Below are 24,312 nucleotides of genomic sequence, written 5' to 3'. Positions count from 1 at the left end.
GTGTGGTTGTGTGTGCGTGTATGTGTGTATGCATGCATTTGTCTGTGGCTGTGTGTGTATATATGTGTGTGTGTGTGTGTGTGTGTGGCTGCGTGTGTGAGAGTGTGTGTGAGAATGTTTGCTTGTGTGCGAATGTGTGTGAGAGACCACGTGAGTGTATGTGTGTGTTCGTGTGTATGTGTGTGTGAGATCATGTGAGTGTGCTTGTGTATGTGGGCATATGTGTGTGTGCTTACTTGTGCTTGTGTATGTATGTGCGTGCGCGTATATGTGTGACCATGTGAGTGTGTGTGTATGGGACCAGGTGAGTGTGTGTGTGTGTGTGTGTGTGTGTTTGATCATGTGCATTTGTGCGTCTGTGTGTGCGTATATGTGTGTGTGAGTGAGTGTGTGTGTGTGCTTATGTGTTTGTGAGACCATGTGTGTGTGTTTGTGTGTGTATGTGTGTGCGTATGTGTGTGACAGTGTTAGTGTGAGTGTGTGACTGTGTGAGTGTGTGAGATGTGTGTGCATCTGTGTGTAATGTACGTATGTGTATGTGTAACAACATGAGAGTGTGTGTGTGTGTGTGTGTGTGTGTGTGTGTGTGTGTGTGTGGATGTGAGTGTGCGTATGGCTTTATGTTTGTGTGTGCGTGACTGTGTATGTGTGTGCGATTGTGTATGTGTGTGTGTGAATGTGTATGTGTGTGTGACCGTGTGTGTGTGCGTGTGTGTGTGTTCTCACCCTGCTCCTGTCGTACTCTTTCCTGGAGGCAGCGAACAGCTGGGCGTTTGAGATGGCGATGCCACAGAAGGGTAGATACATCTGCAACACCTGCACACACACACACACACACACTCATCAGAACCACCTTAACATCCTCAGCTGCACATAAACCTTCAGGAAGCACAAGAATAGGCATAAATCATTTACAAACTAAGCACTGTTTATATGTGTATACGTGAGTTACTCCCTGTGAAACTGCTGCAAGATACTAATAGACACTCACCGGGTCCAACTCAGTACTAGTAAGGTGTACCTAATAAAGTGGCCGGTGAGTGTAGAAATGCACAATTTGCAGAGATATGGATTGATTTATGGATAGTGTTCAGTGCATATAGAGAGACGAGTGTTTATACAGGTGGTTTGTCAAGCCCACTCACCTACATGAGGCGCACTTAGAAATGCACAATGAGTTTTTCTAGAGATATGGAGTGATTGTAAGAAAGTCTCTGGTATAAATACTGGTGCAAGTGTCAGAGAGGTATAAATATGAATATATGACTATAATGTTATTGCGTGTGAGAGATCAGTGAAGCGTTCAATAGCATAAATGACCAGAAAACACCAGGTGAAGCTGCTAATTATCAGATGTTTTTTGAACAGAGCGCATGTTTGTGGATTTGATTGTTTAATAATGTGCGTTTACGCTCCATTCAGGTGTGTGAAGCCATGCTGTGTGTCTCAATAACTCCATTGAGCTCCCCGATTTCTACTAAACTCAAGCTAATTGCAGTGTTAAAAAACGAGGATGTGTGACAGAGACTGCAGAACTTCACTGTCCTCAAAACAACTGCTGTGCTGTAAAGGTCTGAGATCTCCTCCAGCGCTCTCTGAATGCCAAACACACACTCAGAAGGGCAAAAACACTCGCGTTTCTCCGTCAGGTGGCCAGAGAGCGAAACTGTCTCGCTAAAAAATATATTAAAATTCAGCCACCCCTGGATGTATAACAATTACCAATAAGAAGTATACTTAAGTTCATTTTATTAAGTGTATATACAGTGCATCCACAAAGTATTGATAGCGCTTCACTATTTCCACATTTGTTTATGTTCCAGCCTTATTCCAAAATGGATTAAATTAATTTATTTCTTCTACACACAATCCCCCATAATGACAGTGTGAAAAGAGTTTTGGAAATTGTTGCAAATTTATTAAAAATAAAAAAGCTGTAAAATCACATGTACATCAGTATTCACAGCCTTTGGAGTGAAGCTCTAAATGGAGCTCAAGTACGTTCTGTTTCCACTGATCATTCTTGAGATGCTTCATTGGAGTTCACCTGTGGTCAATTCAGTTGATTGGACATGATTATAAAGCGTGTTTGGCATGCTGTCCCAGGACGAGAGGGGAGTCTGAGTTCGAGTAGGTCTCGAGAACTCACCTGCTTGATAATGGTAGATGTAGTTTATGAATGCTATAGAGTGAATACTGGATTCAACGCTTGTATGTCAATTTAGTTTTGTCAATTTACTTGTGTTACATGTTTTTTGTCTGTAGGAGGAAACCGGAGAGCCCGGGGAAAACCCACGCAAACAGAGAACATGCAAACTCCACACAGAAACGCCGACCTGGCCAGGTAAGATCTGAGCCAGTGACATTCTTGCTGTGAGGCAATGATGCTAACCATTAGGCCTCCGTGCTGCCCTGACGAGGAAATGGGAGGAGTAGGGGTGGAAGGGGAGATTCTTCAAGACGAAGACAGATATAGTAAGATACTCTGGTTATTTATTGTGGTTTAGGAATCGTCTGATTGGTGGATCATGCATTAGCTAATGAGGACCAGCTGCTATATATTGGATATAGGATATAGGATAAGCACGCGCTCCTCTCGAAATTAGTTTAGAAATAAACTTCACTTAAACAACGTGGAGCAAAACTGAAAATTGGTCTGAAAACAACAACTAATCATGCCAAACACGTCTTGACAGGGCCCATTGTCTTGTTTTAAGAAAAAATATGTCAAAATGAAGCAAGTTTTTCCTTAAAACATGCAAAATCATCTGCATCTGGGGTAAGCAGAATGATATCATGTCAAAAAACAAAACAAAAACAAGATTATTTTGCTCACCCCATTGGCAGAACGCACCAAACTTTGTCATATTATTTCTTAAAACCTGTATGTTTAGCTTGTCTAGAAAATACTTCGTGATTTAAACATGTTTAGATATTTGGACAAGACAAAAACATCTAAGAAAAGCTTTTTTTGGCAGTGCAGAGAGCCAAAATGAAGCACTAACATAGAGAATAAAGAGTATCGTATTAAAATTCTGTCAGAAAACACAGCCGGAGGACAAGTCAGCGTGACACTATGGAGAAGGCCTGGAGGAATCCGGAGTCGTGGGCAGCGCCGGAAAACGGGTTCTGGAGTAATTGGATTCTGTCTGACTATCCATTAGTCTGGGCTGCACATTGAGTCTGTTTACCACACAGTTAAAGAGTTTAATAAAGAGCGGCTGTGACCTGTACCTGCGGGAGCGATCAACAGATTCTCACAGCGCACTTTCAGCTCATTTAAAGCCTTACACTAATGAAAGCTGAGAATTGAGCGCCGGATTATCACTCCAGCACTGTGAGTCTCCTGAGCTGCACGTGTTTCTCATTTACTTCTTTATTACTGTTTTATTCTCTCCATTTCTGTTTCTGGAACATCAGTTTAGTTTCACGTCATCGCAGAAATGTTTACTTTTAAATACAATTACTCCAGTTTGGTCAGTTTATTAGAGCTGTGGTTTCAACATGAATCGCTATTCTCTCTATTTTTGTTTTATTGACTTAATTATGTCATATTTTTCTGATTTGCTGATTATTTGCTGATTTAATGCATCTTTAAATGTAATGTTAACTGTTAAACACTATATTCAAAACTATATCAAAATACATTTGTGTGCTTATTAGTATTTAAATATTTTTGTTTATTTTTTTCTAATTTTTTATTTAAGTTAAAAATATATATATATATATATATATATATATATATATATATATATATATATATATATATATATATATATATATATATATATATATATATATATATATATATATATATATATATATATATACACAGTTGATGTCAGAATTATTAGCCCCCTTTGAATTTTCTTTTTTAATTATTTCCCAAATAATGTTTAACAGAGCAAGGAAATTTTCACAGTATGTCTGATAATATTTTTTCTTCTGGAGAAAGTCTTATTTGTTTTATTTCGGCTAGAATAAAAGCAGTTTTTAATTTTTTAAACACCATTTTAAGGTCAATATAATTAGCCCCTTTAAGCTATATATTTTCGATAGTCTACAGAATAAACCATCATTATACAATAACTTGCCTAATTCCCCTAACCTGCCTAGTTACTCTAATTACCCTAGTTAAGCCTTTAAATGTCACTTTAAGCTGTATAGAAGTGTCTTGAAGAATATCTAGTCTAATATTATTTACTGTCATCATGGCAAAGAGAAAATAAATCAGTTATTAGAGATGAGTTATTAAAACTATCATTATTATAAATGTGTTGAAGAGAATCTTCTCTCAATTTAACAAAAATTGGGGAAAAAAATAAACAGGGAGGCTAATAATTCTGACTTTAACTGTATATGAGCAACATCACACAAGTAGCAGTGCAATACGGCACTGGTGGGAGGTGTGCATTGCCTTAGTGCCCCAGCAGTGCCGATATACAGCCATATTGCACTGTTACGAGTGTGATATTGCATTTATACAACAGTTTGACGGCATAATCATGTTTATAAAAATGAAAATCAAACACAGAGTCTCAAAAACCCTTTAGTATGAGGAACTACTTTCTTCCGCCATTCATTCACATCTGCAGCTGATGTCAGAACAGCAGAAACCGCTGCTAATTCACTAACGTCTCTGTAGAGCTAGTGTTTGAATGATTCTCTAGCGTAATGTCTAAAGTGATGACAAAACAGCTGATTTTGCTCACATTTTAAGATTATAAGGCTGAACATCATGAAATGCCATCAGTCTAGAGATTTCCCAGTATCTCTCTGTTACAATAAGGAGATCACAATAATTAACCCCAGAAAAGCCAAAGCAGCGCAAACACTAGCAGATTACTAGATAAATAAATAACATAGATTATAAAACGCCGTAATAATTGTAATACTGATTGTTTGTTCATGTTAGTAAATGCATAAACCGCTTAATCCCCAAGCTGTTTTATACATGCATTTTTTATTTCTCTTGGCTATTTGGGTCAATTAATTTGATTAAAACCTAAGTATCACATTTTGATATGATGTACTTTTAGAGAAAAATGGTGTCCATATGTGTGAACTCGTGGTCTGAATTCCATAAAACACTTTTCCTGATTGTTTTTTAATGCATTAATAACACATACATAGTTTTTGAACATGTTTTGTCCATCAGAGGGTAAAAACCAAATTTTTTCCCCATTTTGGACAGTTAAAAATAGTGTTTGGGACATTTGATATGCTGCAAAACAGTTGCAGGATGACACTGTATGTCTGTAACAAAATATAAAACATTCAAAGTATTTTAAATAGCCACTTCAGAGCTAAAATGTGCTGTCCACGTATGTGGCCACTCAAGCCCCAGGAGGTTAAGGTATTGACCATTATTTTAAAGTGTCGCCCAATCATAATGTATGTTTCAATATGATACTATGGTAAAAGCGAGCTGAATGTGAGCGCTCCAGTAGTTTTCTGCTCGTAATGCTGAAGCAGGAGCTCATGTCTCAGTGGGAATGAAACATCTTCATGAATACAAGAGAGAGAGAGAGAGGCAGAGAGGGATATTATATATCTGCGTCAGTCTGCTGTGCGTCACTATCTCTCTCTGAGAATATGATACTGTATTCAACAGACTGTAATTCTTGCTGCCTTTCTGAAAATGCCACTGAAACTCGCAGGACTGTGGCATTTCAACACAAAGAGCGGTGTCTCGTGTGTCCACACACACACAGACAGTCAATCCAGTCACACAATGGCAGAGCAAAAGCGTAAATATTTCCCAAATGATGTTTAACAGAGCAAGGAAATGTTCACAGTATGTCTGATAATATTTTTTCTTCTGGAGAAAGTCTTATTTGCTTTATTTTGGCTAAAATAAAAGCAGTTTTTAATTTTTTAAACACCATTTTAAGGTCAATATTATTAGCCCCCTTAAGCTATATATTTTCGATAGTCTCCAGAACAAACCATCATTATACAATAACTTGCCTAATTACCCTAACCTGCCTAGTTATCCTAATTAACCTAGTTAATAGAAATGAGTTATTAAAACTATTATGTTTAGAAATGTGTTGAACAAAATCAAAAAAATAAACAGGAAGGCTAATAATTCTGACTGTATATAATATTGTTTTCTATCATATTTTGTACAGTGAGGGTCCCCCACCTTCATTTATGGACCAGTCCAGCAGTTTAATCAGTAAAGATTTATTATTATTATTATTATTATTATTATTATTATTATTATTATGTATATCTATTATTTTTAGTTGTGAATTCATCTTAATAATAATAATAATAATAATAATTCCTTACATTTAAATAGCGCTTTTCTGGACACTCAAAGTGCTTTACATATAAGGGGGGGATCTCCTCATCCACCACCAGTGTGCAGCATCCACCTGGATGACGCGACGGCAGCCATTTTGTGCCAGACCGCACACCACACACTAGCTGATTGGTGTAGAGGAGACAGAGTGATGAAGCCAATTATCATATGGGGAGGGTTAGGAGGCCATGATGGGCAGAGGCCAGTGGGCAGATTTGGCCAGGATGCCTGGGTTAAACCCCTACTCTTTTTCGAAGGACATCCTGGGATTTTTAATGACCACAGAGAGTCAGGACCACGGTTTAACGTCTCATCCGAAAGATCTTAAGAAGACAAATCGTTTCAAAAGGTGCTTTACGTTATTATTATTTTGCATTAAGATGAAATGTAGAAAAGGAGATTGAATTTTATAAGAAAAAACTACAAAATAATAATAATAATAGTAAAATTAAAGTACAAAAGGTGCATTTTAGAAATGTTGGGCCCCATGGCTGGAGTTGCTTAGGACCCCAAAATCGCTAAATACACCCCTGATCTAAACATTTCTGTGGCTTGAATGATATACTTCATTTAAAGCAGACCTATTCTGCCACTTTTTACAAGATGTAAAATGCGTCTCTGATGTCCCTAGGGTGAGTTTGTGAAGTTTCAGCTCAAAATATCACACAGATAATGTTCTGTATCCCTCTGAAACTGACCCTGTCAGGCTTTGATCCTAATTGTGGCGTTTGGTGACTGTCGCTTTAAATTCAAATGAGATTGAGCTCTTTTAAAAAGAGGGCGGAGCTACAAAATGACTGTGTGTCAGCATAGTGGCAGATTCAAAAACAGCTGTGTTAGTATAGGTCTATTGTGCTTCAGTGTGAGTGTGTGCTTAATGCTTCTGTCAGTCTATGTCGCTCCTGTCGCTGTTCATCTAAAACTCCACATCTATAATCCTCTTAGTCTATGCTGACATTATCTTCAGCAGCTCAAACACTCTAATAGCTAATGCACAGACGGCTGCTTCTCACTCAGGGCTGCTGTTTATGCTAATGAGGGAGAGATGGGCACTAGTGGGCGGGGCTTTCCCCCTCTGATGACATCATACAAAGGGAGAATGTCAATCAAAGTGTTTCTGCAGACTGTTTACATCAAGTCTGATTAGAACAAACACAATTAACACATGTTCACCATTAGAGGCTGGAGATATTCACACACTGCTGACACACAACTGGGTTTAACCAACTTATAAAAGTGATTTTAGCATAATATGGAAGAAACATGAATATGCTAATGAGTCTCCGCCTTTGTTTCACCCACTCTGTTCAAATGATAAAAGCTGCATAACAATGAGTGTAAATATGAGATTCATTCACCCGTATTCTGTATGTTTACATCAGAAATGTACTCTTTACATGAAGAGGAAGTGTAAAGTACACAGGGTTATTATCTGTATTGCTTTCTACAACATCAGACACGTAACTGTGACTGTTATCATTTAGCCTTTGGCTTGGCTACATTATTAAACAGCTAGCAATGTGTTGCTGATGTTACAGTATACAAACCACATTCCCATCTCTAAATTCACAATAACATCATGATATAAAATTAATTGTGTTGCTTTTCGAATTGATAATTAGTCATTAATTCATTTTTCATTGGCTTAGTCCCTTTATTCATCAGAAGTTGCCACAGCGGAATAAACCGCCAACTATTCCAGCATATGTTTTACACAGCGGATGCCTTTCCAGCCACAACCCAGTACTAAGAAACACATATAAACACTCATTCACACACATATACAACAGCCAATTTAGTTAATCAATTCCCCTATAGCACATGTGTTTGGACTGTGGGGGAAACCGGAGCCCCCGGAGGAAACCCACGCCAACAAGGGGAGAACATGCAAACTCCACACAGAAACAGCAACTGACCCAGCTGGGACTCGAACCAGCGAACTTCTTGCTGTGAGGACACAGTGCTAACCACTGAGCCACCGTGTCGTGGGTAATAATTAAATATTTTAATATAAATACATTTATTTACATAAAATAAATGTATATAAATAAACTATTATTTTTGCTTTTCCAGAAAATGAAAACAGCATCCATGTGGTTCACTACTTCATGCAGCGAACAATGCATGAAATTAAAACAAATAGATAATTAGGATAATAATAAATAAATAACTGAGATGAAAGATCACGCTGAAGTCTGATGAAGTGTGTAAATATGTAATCTGCCACATTTGTCAAGTGAAAAATCAATAATATTAGATAATAATCATTATTTAAATAAATATAAATTAATTCATGAATTGATTTACATATTTATTTGTTTATATAAAATAAATGTCTATAAATTAATACACGATTTAAACGAATAACATTAAATAAGTATAAAATGAAATAATATTCATTCATTCATTCATTTTCTTTTCGGCTTAGTCTCTTTATTAATCTGGGGTCGCCACAGCGGAATGAATCGCCAACTTATCCAGCATATGTTTTATGCAGGAGATGCTCTCATAGCTACAACCCATCACTGGGAAACACCCATAGACTTCCACTCACACTCATACAGTATGGACAATTTAGCCTACCCAATTCACCTATAGTCTTTGGACTGTGGGGGAAACCGGAGCACCCGGAGGAAACCCATGCGAACGCAGGGAGAACATGCAAACTCCACACAGAAATGCCAACCAACCCGCCTGAAGCTCGAACCAGCGACCTTCTTGCTCTGAGGTAAGAGCGCTACCCACTGCGCCTCCGTGCTGCCAATATTTGAATATGCTTGTCTATAAAATGCTTATTGATTTAAGAATTTGTAGCTATTTAAACTAGAAACAATAGAAAAATCGAAGTAAAACTGAATTTATTTGCAGTGTAAGCATAAAACCCAAACCAGTCTGAACAACAATTAATTCTTTCTCCACAAAACGAACAGAACGAATCTTCTAATTACAGCCCATACAATATGTCCACCACCGTATTTGAAACAACACTAATGTTGGATGCGGAAAGAAGACTTTACTGCCAACACGGAGTCTAAAAGTGGCACCTTTGTCTCTGTGGGCTGGAAACAATCGCTGAGTTTTCTCTGTTCTGCTTCTGCAAGAGTTTCATCATTAATTCAGCAGTCGCTAGCATGCATGACATGATCCTAAAGTACAGAGAAAAGCACATCAAATCTCCTCACGCCGAGCTGGATGTGGACTCGACTGAACATGCGCGCTCATGCAAACACACAAAAGGGAAAATAATCATTCTGTCGTCATAGCAGTCCAGGATCATTAGAAATATGTGCCTTAGCCTACATTTTTGAGTAAAATACATTGCACCGAGTACATTTTACTGCATGTTTCTAATGATAAATCCACTAGAGGGCACTGTCTACATTTCTGTAAATCTGAAATACATCACTTAGGGTACATTTTGTTGCAAGTTTCTAATGATAAATCCACTAGAGGGCGCTGTCTATAATTTTGTGAATCTGAAATACGTTACTTAGGGTACATTTCGTTGCACGTTTCTAACGATAAATCCACTAGAGGGCGCTGTCTACATTTTTTGCAAATCTGAAATGCGTTACTTAGAGTACATTTTGTTGTACGTTTCTAACGATAAATCCACTAGAGCGCGCTGTCTACATTTTTGTGAATCTGAAGTACGTCACAAAGGGTTCATTTTGTTGCACGTTTCTAACGGTAAATCAACTAGAGGGCGCTGTCTACATTTTTGTGAATCTGAAATACGTTACTTAGGGTACATTTTGTTGTACGTTTCTATCGATAAATCCACTAGAGGGCGCTGTCTACATTTTTGAGAATCTGAAATACGTTACTTAGGCTACATTTCATTGCACGTTTCTAACGATAAATCCACTAGAGGGCGCTGTGTACATTTTTGTGAATCTGAAATACGCTACTTAGGGTACATTTCGTTGCACGTTTCTAACGGTAAATCCACTAGAGGGCGCTGTCTACATTTTTTTGAAGCTGAAATATGTTCCTTAGGGTATGTTTTGTTGTACGTTTTTAATGACAAACGCACTAGAGGGTGCAGTTTACATTTTTGCAAATCTGATATACGTTACTTAGGGTACATTTTGTTTGAGGTTTCTGATGAAAAATCGACTAGAGGGTGCTGTCTACATTTCTGTAAATCTGAAATATGTTACTTAGGGTATATTTCGTTGTATGTTTCTGATGACAAATCCACTAGAGGGCGCTGTCTACCTTTTTTGCGAATCTGAAATGCTTCACTAAGGGTACGTTTTGTTTTACGTTTCTGATGTCAAATCTACTAGAGGGCACAATCTGCATTTTTGCAAATCTGAAATACGTTACTTAGGGTACATTTCGTTGCACGTTTCTAATGATAAATCCACTAGAGGGCGCTGTCTACATTTTTGCAAATCTGAAATACGTTACTTAGGGTACATTTTGTTGTACGTTTCGGATGACAGATCCACTAGTGGGTACTGTCTACATTTTAACAAATCTAAAATACGTTACTTAGGGTATGTTTTGTTGTACGTTTCTAACGGTAAATCCACTAGAGGGCACTACCTACATTTTTTTAAAACTGAAATATGTTCCTTGGGGTATGTTTTGTTGTACGTTTTTAATGACAAACGCACTAGAGGGTGCAGTTCACATTTTTGAAAATCTGATATACGTTACTTAGGGTACATTTTGTTTGACGTTTCTGATGACAAATCCACTAGAGGGTGCTGTCTACACTTCTGTAAATCTGAAATATGTTACTTAGGGTATATTTCGTTGTATGTTTCTATTGTCAAATCCACTAGAGGGTGCTGTCTACATTTTTGCAAATCTAAAATACATCACTTAGGGTTTGTTTTGTTGTACGTTTCTGATAACAAATCCACCAGAGGTCACTGTCTACATTTCTGCGTAAAATTCATTGTTTTGGGTACATTTCGCTGTACGTTTCTGATGACAAATCTACTAGAGGGTGCTGTCTACACTTCTGTAAATCTGAAATATGTTACTTAGGGTATATTTCGTTGTATGTTTCTATTGTCAAATCCACTAGAGGGTGCTGTCTACACTTTTGTGAATCTAAAAAACGTCACTTAGGGTACATTTTGTAGTACGTTTCTGATGTCAAATCCACTAGAGGGCGCTGTCTACATTTTTGCAAATCTAAAATACATCACTTAGGGTTTGTTTTGTTGTACGTTTCTGATAACAAATCCACCAGAGGTCACTGTCTACATTTCTGCATAAAATTCATTGTTTCGGGTACGTTTCGTTGTACGTTTCTGATAACAAATCCACTAGAAAGCATTGTCTACAATTCTGCGTAAAATACATTGTTCCGGGTACATTTCGCTGTACAATTCTGATGACAAATCTAATAGGGCCGCTGTCTACATTTTTGCGTATTTGAAATACGTAACTTAGGGTTCGTTTTGTTGAAAGCTTCTGCACACATGCACAAACATATACACAAACACACACACACACACATATATATATATATATATATATATATATATATACACACACTTGCACTCACACACGCTTACATATGCATCCATACACCTAAATACATTCACATGCATATACACACACTCAAACAGATATGCATAAAAACTCACGCATACACACAAACATACAGACACTTACGTAGGCATGCAAACTCATGCACACACACAAACATACACACACACTCAGACGCTCACACACACACACTTCTCAGCAGTCCTGACTCCTCTGGACACATTCATTATATTGTGTGTCAGCGCTGCGCTCACACTGCTTACGCTGAGAAATACGAGACGTCCTGTTCAGCTTTAAACCCACAGCATCTGTTTCATTCACAGCGACGACAGATCAGTGTATTTCCCACACAATGACGGAGTGTGGAGCCATCAGACCCGCACCAATCCAAACACACATCTTCATTTCACAACAGCAACAACGACTGGCCTCATATTCACATGTTACATGTACATTTGGGGTCTGCAGAGGCAACTTATATAGCAAAAATGTAAACTTTTTAATGTGCTTTAGAGGCATCACATGGCTCAGTGGATGGTAAATACTAGGTACATTTCCAAAAGTCTTGTCACCTAGTTTTAGGAACAGCTAATAATAACTTGACTTCTAGTTGATCATTTGGTATCAGAAGAGGCTCATATGAAAGGTAAAGGCCTCTAGATTACACTTATTTGAGCACAATAAAATCTGATCATGTCTTGATGTTGACTGATTTGATTAGGACAGTGCGGTCTGACTCTGCTTAGACTAAAGTCTGCTCACTGAACCTTCAATAATGTCCAGTATAGAATATGTGCTCATGCTGCAGTGGAAACAGAATGAATATTGTGTCTGACTCCATCATGAGCTTGGAGGACTGCATCCATACATCTCTGACATGACTCAAATCACTGATTAATAAAGTCATCTGGAATGGCGAAGAAAGCCTTCTTGCAGGACTCCCAGAGTTCATCAAGAGTCTTTGTGTTCATCTTCAACGCCTCCTCCTTCATCTTACCACAGACATGTTCAATAATGTTCATGTCTGGTGACTGGGCTGGCCAATCCTGGAGCACCTTGACCTTCTTTGCTTTCAGGAGCTTTGATGTGGAGGCTGAAGTATAAGGAGCGATATCCTGCTGAATACGTTAGTTATTGTTATTTAAGTTAAATAACATTCATTCATGTTAATTCACTGCACATTAAATAATGTTGACCTCGCGTTATGGGTTATCATATTTAACAAACCATTTCAATATGAATTTTATGTAATTTTGCTCACATGGATGTTTTCCAAGTTTTGATTTCACACAGACTTTAAGGTGATCTGGCATATTTCAGCTGAGGTGTGTGTGCGGTGTCACTGTTATATTTTATTATATCCACATTTTTCCTCAGCAGGCTTTGTACTGCAGTGTCATCAGAGTATTTTATAATGTGATTATTCTCACGTGAATTAAAACAATCCTTGGTATGTATAGTAAACAGGATAGGTCAGCATATGCAACCCTGAGATGCACATACACTAGTTAATCTAACATTGGAAAGTGTGTCGTGTACCTTGACACACTGAGTTTGATTTGTTAGGAAGGAAAATAGCCACTTAATAATAAAAGGATTCATATTAAGCTTAAAGTATTAATTTAAGGTGATCTGGTGTATTACGGCTGAAGTGTGTGTGTGTGGTGTCACTGGAGCTGCTGTAAGCAGAGCAGTTGGGCTCGGGGGTTTCAGCAGCCGCCGCTGATTAATGACTTTGCCATGCGAGAACTGCTCCTGTGTTTGTAAAGACTTCATTCTCACTGAAGGTCAACATTAATGAGACACTTTATTTCTTCTTCAGGATAGCGTGGCGGGCTTGACCACGCGGCCTTAATCCAGAACAAATGATGACAAGGGCAACTGACGCTAACGCTAACTGTTCCACTTTACACAGCCTGTCATCAACACTCGGCACTACAGTGACAGCTCTGTTACATAAGCATGTACATATAATACATATAAATAATAACTAACTTCGACGTTAACCACCAAAGCAATTTTGTGTTTAATAGACATCTAATAGATGTCTAGCATGAACATCTAATAGACATCTAAGAATAGCCCAAAACTAGACTAATCATCAAATATACTGATTGGACAGACTTCACATTCCAGCAAGCATTTTGTGTCTAATAGACATCTAAAATTAGATGTCTTAGCTAAAACAAGGCTAAATTTGGGCTGTCAGTGAACATCTAATAGATATCTAAGAAAGCCCAATATTAGACAAATCATTGATTAGACAGATCAGACAGACTTCATCATGCAAGCATTTTTTTGTGTTCGAAATAAGTCTTATAGATGCTTAACATAAACGTCTTGGCTAAAACAAGGCTAAATTTGGCCTGTCGTTAAACATCTAATAGACGTCTAAGAGTATCCCAAAATTTAGACTAATCATCAAATGGACAGATTAGACAGACTTCATCATGCAAGCATTTTTTGTGTTTAAAAGATGTCTAATAGACATCTAAACATAGACGTCTTGGCTAAACAAGGCTAAATTTGGGCTGTCTGTATGTATCTAAACGACATCTAAAAATATCCCAAAATTAGACAGATTAGACAGACTTCATCATGCAAGCTTTTTTGTGTTAAAAATAAGTCTAATAGATATCTAATAGACATCTAAACATAAACATCTTGGCTGAAACAGAGATAGACCTGGGCTGTGAATGAACATCTAATAGACATCTAAGAACAGCCCAAATCTAGACTAATCGTCAAATGGACAGATAAGACAGACTTCATTATGCAAGCATTTTTGTGTTTAAAAGATGTCTTATAGACATCTAAACATAGACGTCCTGACTAAACAAGGCTAAATTTGGGCTGTCTGTATGTATCTAAACGACATCTAAAAATATCCCAAAATTGGACTAATCATCAATTAGACAGATAAGACAGACTTCATCATGCAAGCTTTTTTGTGTTTAAAATGAGTCTAATAGATATCTAATAGACGTCTAAACATAAACATCTTGGCTGAAACAGAGCTAAACTTGGGCTATGAGTGAACATCTAATAGACATCTAATAATAGCCCAAATCTAGACTAATCGTCAAATGGACAGATAAGACAGACTTCATCATGCAAGCATTTTTTGTGTTTTAAAGATGTCTAATTGACATTTAACATTAACGTCTTGGCTAAAACAAGGCTAAATCAGTAAACATCTAATAGAAGTCTAAAATTAGCCCAAAATTAAACAGATGAGACCGACTTCAGCATACAAGCTTTTTTGTGTTTAAAATAGGTTTAATAGATGTCTAATAGACGTCTAAACATAAACATCTTGGTTGAAACTAAATTTAGGCTGTCAGTTATCATCTAACAGACATCCCAGCAAGCACACAATATCATAAGACGTTAATATTAGATTAGATTTAGTCTTTAGATTTAGATTTAGAAATGATGTTGATATTTTGTAGATTTTAGGTTGTGTTGGAAAGTGACCAAAATCCAACGCTGAGCCAACATCTTAAACCAACGTCATATTGACGTCAAATACTGACATTTATTTGTCAGGTATGGCAACCAAAACCCAACATCAAAGCCCAACAACCCAACACCATAGACGTCATAGCGGTAACGTCCACACAACGTCAAGCTGTAACATCATTAGACGTTGACATTTTGTTGTTTTTAGGTTGCGTTGGAAAGTAACCAAAATGCAATGTCTGTTCGACGTTGGACATTGACGTTGCCCTGACGTTGGGTTCTGACATCAACACAATTCTCATTTTCAATCAAAATGCAACGCCCCACGACATTTATAAAAAAATAAAAATTGTGTACAACGCCAATCTGATGTCATGTTGACGTCCTGGGCCTGCTGAGATCTAAGAATAGCCCAAATTTAGACTTATCATCAAATAGACAGATAAGACAGACTTCACCATGCAAGCATTTTCTGTGCTAAAAAATCAAATAGACGTCAAAACATAGACATCTTGGCTAAACAAGGCTAAATTTGGGCTGTCGCTGAACATCTAATAGACGTCTGAAAATATCCCAAAACTAGACTAATCATTAAATACACAAACAGACTAGAAACCTGTTGTCCAATAACATGCCTAATTAACCTAACTCAACATAACCTAGTTAAGCCTTTAAATGTCACTTTAAGCTGAATATTAGTATCTTGAAAAATATCTAGTCACATATTTTGTATTGTAATCATGGCAAAGATAAAAGAAATGTATTCATCTTCAACTTAAATACAAAATATCGCAATGTTGGACATTTCCAGCATTTTTCCCCAGCGTAAAGCATTGCGCAAGCAGTACCTTCTCGTCATCTTGGGTGAACAGCGCTCCATTGGGGCTCTTGTTGATGGCCTGTGCGACCCCGATGACCTCTCCGTCACTGTTATGAATAGGCATGCACAGAAGAGACTTGGTTTTATATCCGGTGAGTTTGTCAATCTCGTCACTGAAGCGATGGTCCTGTTGAAGAGGAGAAACAGGAGAAAATATCATACGCTGCAAAAACATGCTGTTCTTATACACGCTGGGAGTTTTTCATTAAAACTATGGAGCTAATAATATGACAAAACAATCTGAATTTGAATTGTGCTAATTTGAATTATTAACAATTGTAATTTAATAAAACTGAATATTTATATCCTATTAAAAATGTTTTGAATTTGAATTTCTTAACTTAAAGGGCACCTATGGTAAAAAATCTACTTTTCAAGCTGTTTGGACAGACATATGTGCATGTATGGTGTATAGAGCGTCATATTGGGGTGATATAAACACACCCAGTGCTTTTTTTTCAATTTAACAACATAAAAAATGGTGGACCAATTGGAGCGGTTTTCAAATCGACCGCAACTTTACGTAGGAGAGCGGTCCCCCCCGCCCACCAATATTGATTGACAGGCGCGTCATCATATCCTCAGTTTGTTGATTCACGTCCGCCATTTTCAGCGTGAGTCGAAGCGATATCACTAAAGGAACACGCTAGCTCTATTTTTAGATGCAAGGCTCATTGGGCTCAACACAAGATCAATATTCTCCACATTATCACTCTAATCGGAATTATTGGTTGTATCTTTAGGTAGGTTTGCAAACATGTGTACTTCTCATTGAGTCTACCTTATACTTCAGCCGTTTGCATTTCTCGCGATCACAGAAGCTCCCTGTGATCTTAACTAGCATGTGTTTTAGAATTCTAAACATCGGTTTCTATCAGGGTACACTCAAGTGGACGGCTGGGCGCTGCGGACCGCTGCAGAAACCTGTGTTTAGAATTCAAAAATGCGTGGCGCGACGATTCGGGACACTTCATGTTTCTACCGCGCCACAGAGAGTGTCTGGTGTGCCGTGTCGCGGCTTCGAGCGACGCATCCGGTGCCTCAGTCGAAGTTAATTCAGTGTGCGTGGTTATTAGTTTCTGTGTACAAGCTCAGTACTTGAAACTAGCACACAGTTGGCTGTAAAACTGTACAAAGACACAAATGATTTTGTACTCTCTGCTTGGGGTGTGTCAGAGTCGTAGATGTACGACTGAATGGTGATCCTCTCTCTCTCCTTCTCCGTCTGCCTGTCTGTTGCAAACACAGAGCGGGTGAGCTCATGGCTCCGCCCCCTTGTTACCTTGGCGGGAAGCCGAAACTAATTTACATGTGAAGCAACACACCCATAAATCAGCGAGCTGTGGACACGCCCCCAACATGACACTGTTTAACACATAATAATAAACAAATCTGAATTGTGTTTTAAACTGAACCTAAACTGGCACACTCAGAAGAACCAGAATATTAATATTAAATCATAAAAAAGAGGTGAACTATGTGCCCTTTAAATATTGAACTATTTATTAAATATTGAAATTTAAGACAACTGAATTTTTTTAAGTCAGACTTTTTAAAGATGTATTTTCAAACTTCAGATTTATTTATTTATTTTTTGTTCTGAATTGAGACTGCAGATATTGGGTGTGTAAAAATACAGTTTCAAGTTTTCAAGATTAAGAAATTTTGAGCATCAAATTCAATATTCTAAAATTCAATTATAATATAGTAAGAAAATGGAAGGCCACAGGAACAGTTCTTGTGAAGGAAAGATGTGCTAGACCAAGAAAATATCTCAAAGGCAAGGGTGAAGAAGGGTTAGAATGGTCACAGGCAAACCACAGACCACCTATAAGGAGCTCCAGGAACTTCTTGCTGCTAATGATGTCATTGTAGACCTTGTCACAATCCAGAACACCCTTCATAAAGAACAGCTCAATGGAAGGTGATGCAGAAGAAGACTTCTCTGCATTCTGTCAACAAGCCATTTGAGGTATGCAAAGGCTCATCAGGACAAGCCTGAATCATTTTGGAAAAATATACCGTGGACAGATGCCACATCCATAGGCGCTCGGCATGACGGAAAAAGATGGAAAATATGGTGGAGGGTCCATCAGCTGTGCGCATGTGTGATAAGCACAGGTTCTGGAAACCTTGTTAAAGGTCGCATGGATTCCACTCAGTATCATCAGATTCTAAAGAACAATGTTCAGGAATCAGTCAAGAAGCTGAAGTTATGGCAGGGTTGGATGTTTCAGCAGGATAATGACCCAAAGCACAGTTCCAGATCTACCAAGGAATTCATGCTTAGACATGATACAATGTTCTAGAATGGCCATCCCAGTCCTCAGACATGAACATTATCAAAAATATATGGATTGATTTGAAAAGGTGATGTTCACACTCGGCCCCCATCAAAACTGCAAGGTGCAAGGAAGAATGGAAGGAAGAATGGCCCAACATGCCTTCAGCAAGAATTCAGGGACTTATCCTTGACTATAGGAAGCATCTACAGGCTGTTAGTTTAGCTAAAGGGAGCTCTACAAAAGATTGATGTAGGGGTGCCCAATTTTTCGCACCGGTCTTTTATTATGACTTAAATTGCAGTGCATCTGTTAATTAAATAAGTGTTATGACAGAACTGAAATGTTGCTTTAACCCTATAAGTATAAAATATATCCAAATTAATTTGCTGGCTTGAAATGCCAGCAGGCTATGGCTTACAATTATGAAAATTATAAGGAGTGGCCAAACTTTTACATATATATATACACACACAAAAGCCGTCGTCGATCCCAGTTGTAAGAGCAACAAATAATAACTTGACTTCTAGTTGATCATTTGGATAAGTGGCAGATTTTTCCTATGAATCACCTGTTGAACTGCATCCCAATCATCACCAATACTGCAGAAGACCTACTGGAACCGGCATGGAGCCAAGATTCTCATTGAAATCAGTCAAGTTTGGTGAAGGAGAAATCATGGTTCAGTATGGGGGCATGTGAGAGATCTGCAACATCAACAGCCTGAGGTATCAAGACATTTGTGCTGCCCATTACATTATAAACCACAGGAGAGGGCAAATTCTCCAGCAGGATAGCGCTCCTTCTCATAGTTCAGCCTCCACATCAAAGCTCCTGAAAGCAAAGAAGGTCAAGGTGCTCCAGGATTGGCCAGCCCAGTCACCAGACATGAACATTATTGAGCACGTCTGGGGTAAGATGGAGAAAAAGGCGTTGAAGATGAACACAAAGACTCTTGATGAACTCTGGGAGTCCTGCAAGAAGGCTTTCTTTGCCATTCCAGATGACTTTATTAATCAGTGATTCGAGTCATGTCAGAGATGTATGGATGCAGTCCTCCAAGCTCATGATGGAGTCAGACACAATATTCATTCTGTTTCCACTGCAGCATGAGCACATATTCTATACTGGACATTATTGAAGGTTCAGTGAGCAGACTTTAGTCTAAGCTGAGTCAGACCTTACTGTCCTAATGAAATCAGTCAACATCAAGACATGATCATATTTTATTCTGCTCAAATAAGCGTAATCTAGAGGCCTTTGCCTTCATATGAGACACTTCTGATACCAAATGATCAACTAGAAGTCACGTTATTATTAGCTGTTCCTAAAATTTGGATTTTTGTCAGGTAGTGTATATATATGTTCATATTTAATAGTAACATGTACACTTTATTCACTGTAAAAAATAAATTAAATTGTAATTTTTTGCACAAAATTTCACATTTAATTCTTACTGTAATGTTATTTGCTTGAGAGACAAAAAATCCACACCAATTTCAGTGTGTGTAATGACTTATTAATGATCCTTAATACAACCTCTCACTATTTTGAATGAATATTAATGAATAATGCTCACACTGAGCCACTTTTCACGCTCATGTCTCCATCTGCTCTCAGAAATGCTGCGTTTCACTGCTGTAAATAATGCACTTTTAATGATCTGCTCTGCTTGCTGAATGAAAAGGCAAACGTAGATTGACAGACTAATTAGAGAAACTGTGAGCTGACATCATCATCATCATCATCATCATCATCATGGCTATAACTGGATGAAGTCGCTCTAAGCTGATCGATTGGCTGATCAATACTCCGATACTCTCACACAACTCATTATTTCACCGAGGCCTTTTATGGATTTTGTGGATAATCAAAGCAAAGCGTGGGGTCAGGGGTCAGAGTAAAATACCATGCTCTCGGTGTGAAGACTCATTAACCGGATGTCGTGTGTGTGACCTCAACACACAGGCGGCTGTCAAAAAATGCTAATGCTTTCCTGACACTAACACCAACTGAGAATGGGGGGGGGGGGGTTAAAACACTGAAAAAAATTAGTTTTTCTCTTGTTTCTAATCCAAATATCTAAAGATTCTTACATCACACGTTAAAAAATGCATTTATGAACACTTATTATTAAAGTGAGCTCAAACAACAATATTCTGGAGTATTTTAGGACAACTTAATTGTTTTGTGTTCAGCCAACTTAAAATTGTACAAACCATTAAGTTCACTTAATCGATTTGTTTTGGGCCGACATGAAGAAATTGTGTGGAGCTCAGCATTTTCTTCTAGTCAAATAAAAAATATTGTTTTGTTTTTGTAAACAATAAGTCAAAATTATTTGGGTTATTTGGGAGTAATGGGTTATTTGGGAGTAATATGGACTAAACCAACTGCTGGGTCAATTTTTTTATTAAATTATTAGGACGAAATTTAACTCAAAGTTTGAGCTAGTCCGTATTTTAATTTGCGTTTAATTTAGGTTTAATTAACCCAGCATTTCTTAGAGTGAAATAATCTATTATTAGACTAAGTATATTAATCTAATTAATCTAAGTAAGTTGGTAGCGCTGTCACCTTACAGCAAGAAGGTTGCTGGTTCGAGTCTCAGCTGGGTCAGTTAGCATTTCTGTGTGGAGTTTGCATGTTCTGCCCGTGTTGGCGTGGGTTTTCTCTGGGTGCTCCGGTTTCCCCCACAGCCCAAACACATGCACTATAGGTAAATTGGATTAACTAAATTGACCGTAGTGTGTGAATGAGTGTGAATGGGTGTTTCCCAGTGATAGGTTGCAGCTGGAAGGGCATCCGCTGTGTAAAACATATGCTGGATAAGTTGGTGGTTCATTCCGCTGTGGTTAACCCTGATACTTGTGGAGGAAGCCCACGCCAACACGGGGAGCACATGCAAACTCCACACAGAAATGCTAACTGACCCAGCTGAGGCTCGATCCGGTGAGCTTCTTGCTGTGAAGCAACAGCACTACCACACTGCGCCACCATGCAACTCTAGGCGGCAGCACTAAGTTCCTAATTAAAAACAATTCTATATTAAACATATTTAGTTTTTTGGGGGGGAACAAGTCAATTGTTGGGCGACGCGGTGGCGCGGTAGGTAGAATTGGGTAAGCTAAAATTGTCTGTAGTGTATATGTGTGAATGAGAGTGTATGGGTGTTTCCCAATGATGGGCATCTGCAGCGTAAAATATAAGTCGGCAGTTCATTCCACTGTGGCGACTTCAGATTAATAAAAGGACAAAGCCGAAAAGAAGATGAATGAATGAAAGGTAATTGTTTTAAATTCAATCCGCTTAAATTTGCTAAAACAATAAGTTAACTAGAAACAAGATTATTTAAGTTGGGAAAACCTGAAGGAATTGTGTGGAACTCTGTATAAGACTTCTGGAATTATTTATCCTTTTGACTGTTTCTGTTGACTTTTATCTTTTGCTTCTGATTTTTTGTGTGATCTCTCAACAAATGATTCCCGAACTCCTCCCTACGATTTTATTCCTCATTTTTCACACAAGAAACAAAGATTAGAGCATTCACCTGAGCGTTATGACCACTGATACGCACTTACAGCTGAAGTCAGAATTATTCGCCCCCTTTGAATATTTTTTCTTTATTAAATATTTCCCAAATGATGTTTAACAGAGCAAGGAAATTTTCACAGTATGTCTGATAATATTTTTTCTTCTGGAGAAAGTCTTATTTGTTTTATTTTGGCTAGAATAAAAGCAGTTTTTAATTTTTTTAACCCATTTTAAGGTCAATATTATTATCCCCTTTAAACTATATTTTTTTCAATAGTCTACAGAACAAACCATCATTATACAATAACTTGTCTAATTACCCTAACCTGCCTAGTTAACCTAATTAACCTAGTTAAGCCTTTAAATGTCACTTTAAGCTGTATAGAAGTGTCTTGAAGAATATCTAGTCTAATATTATTTACTGTCATCATGACAAAGAGAAAATAAATCAGTTATTAGAGATGAGTTATTAAAACTATAATGATTAGAAACGTGTTGAAGAAATCTGCTCTCTGTAAAACAGAAATTGGGGGAAAAATAAACAGGGGGGTTAATAATTCAGATTAACTGTATGTGATTATGACGTTCACATATATTTTACTGTTGACTTTATTCTATGTCTCTGACATTTCTGTGTGATCTCTCAACAAACGACAGAATTTCTGTCCACAATCCTTAAGATTTTCACACAATAAACAAAGATGATATGCATCAGTTATGACTACACTGTAAAACATTATGTGAATTAGTCATGACAGTGTATGTTTTTAGGTCATTGTAACTTATAAAACTAAGTTAATCATGTTCTAACTTAATTTGATATGGTACGCGAGCAGTTTTAACAATAAAAGTTCAATGAACTCATAAAGTTAATTTGATTCAGCTTAAAATTTGAGGCAACCAAGATTTTTTTACAGTGTAGGCTACTGATACGCACTTATTAAGCTACTATATGTGAATATGATGTTCACCTACATTTTTATTAGACTTTTTTTATTCTGTAGAAGACTTCTAGAAGAATCCAGTAACTTATGACTTGTTTTTGACTCTAAAAAATCCAAAGATTAAAAAGATTTCACCTGATACGCATCACTATACTCACTGATGACTACTGATACACACTTATTACTATATGTACACACAGAATGTCCACCTCCTTAAGATTTTGTTCCGGCTACGCATCGCTACTTACATGCAAATATGATGTTCACGTATATTTTACTGTTGACTTTATTTCCTGACTGACTTTTTTTGTGTGATCTCTCAACTAATGACAGAATTGCTGTGCACTTTCTTAGAATTGTCCCCCCTTTTTCGCTCAAGAAGCAAATACTCCAGCAGCATTCACCTGATAGGCATCGGGGATGCTGACGGTCTCCCCGTGCTCGGCCACGTACCCGATGATGCCCTTTCCCCAGGGCACCTGCACCTCATCCGAGTTGCTCAGCGAGGGCAGCACGGTGGTCCCCGCGTGCACATCAAAAAACTTGGACACCAAAGTCTTCTTATTAGCCGGACCCTCCACCAAAAACAGCGAGCAGCGGTCGGCGTCCACCATAATGCACACGAACACCAGGATCTTATAGCTGAGGCTGGTGAGATCCAGGTCGTTGGAGATGTCTTTGACGAGCTCCAGGAAAAACTCCCGCTCGTTGTGCTCTTTTAGGTAGTATTTGTAGTCTACAGCGGTGGACGGGTATTGAGGGATGTTGACCCGGGACTCCAGCAGCGCGGAGAGGATGTGCGCGGTGGTCGGCGGTAACGAGCTGGCTTTACGCAGCAGCGCGCGCCTCCGCATGCTGGTCAGCGGCTCCTGGGCTCTGGAGTTCACATGCTCGTCGTAAGTCCTGTTCGCGTTGATGGCTTTGGACCTGGCGAAGGTCTTCCGAAGCTCTTTCTGCGACGCCCGTCTCTGCAGCCCGTCTCCGCGGCTCGCCCAGCTGTCCTTCCCGCACGCGCTCACCGCTTTCTCCGGAGTTTTCGGATGGCTCTTCATCCACTTTTCCACCATGCTCGCTTTGCCCTTCCTATTCAGGTAGTCCTCCAGCAATTCCGGGTGCTCATCCAAGAAAGTTTCGACGTCCGAAAACACCATGTTTGCCCGGGCCATCGCTGCTGTTATTTAGTCATCCGCGGAGGAGATTCCAGATATCGAACGCGCGCTCGTTTATCCGAATCAAAGTTCAAACAGCGGTCGCTCCTCGTGAAAAACGCGCGGAAGTTAAGCGGCGGTGCCATTGATGCATGTTTTGGGAGTGATGTCGGACGGACGGAGCGGATTCTGAAAGCAGCGCCGGTGTGATGATGCGACAGAGCGCTTCGCAGGTGCA

The 24,312-nt window shown here is 38.4% G+C and overlaps 1 protein-coding gene across 1 annotated transcript in view; it reads right to left on the bottom strand.

Moving 5' to 3' along the window:
* The window catches only part of pde11a (phosphodiesterase 11a), a 78,372-nt gene extending 54,060 nt beyond the window's left edge, over positions 1-24,312 (bottom strand). Inside the window, exons 1-3 of the mRNA XM_056466101.1 lie at positions 23,331-24,312; positions 16,135-16,293; positions 727-816 (exon numbers count right to left, since the gene is read on the bottom strand). Coding sequence (XP_056322076.1) covers positions 727-816; positions 16,135-16,293; positions 23,331-24,092 — 1,011 coding nt within the window. The 5' untranslated portion in view covers positions 24,093-24,312. The remainder of the gene's footprint in view (positions 1-726; positions 817-16,134; positions 16,294-23,330) is intronic.

The sequence above is a fragment of the Danio aesculapii genome, chromosome 9, assembly GCF_903798145.1.
Source record: "Danio aesculapii chromosome 9, fDanAes4.1, whole genome shotgun sequence".
Taxonomy (NCBI): Eukaryota; Metazoa; Chordata; class Actinopteri; order Cypriniformes; family Danionidae; genus Danio; species Danio aesculapii.
This window is presented reverse-complemented; position numbering and strand designations above follow the sequence as displayed.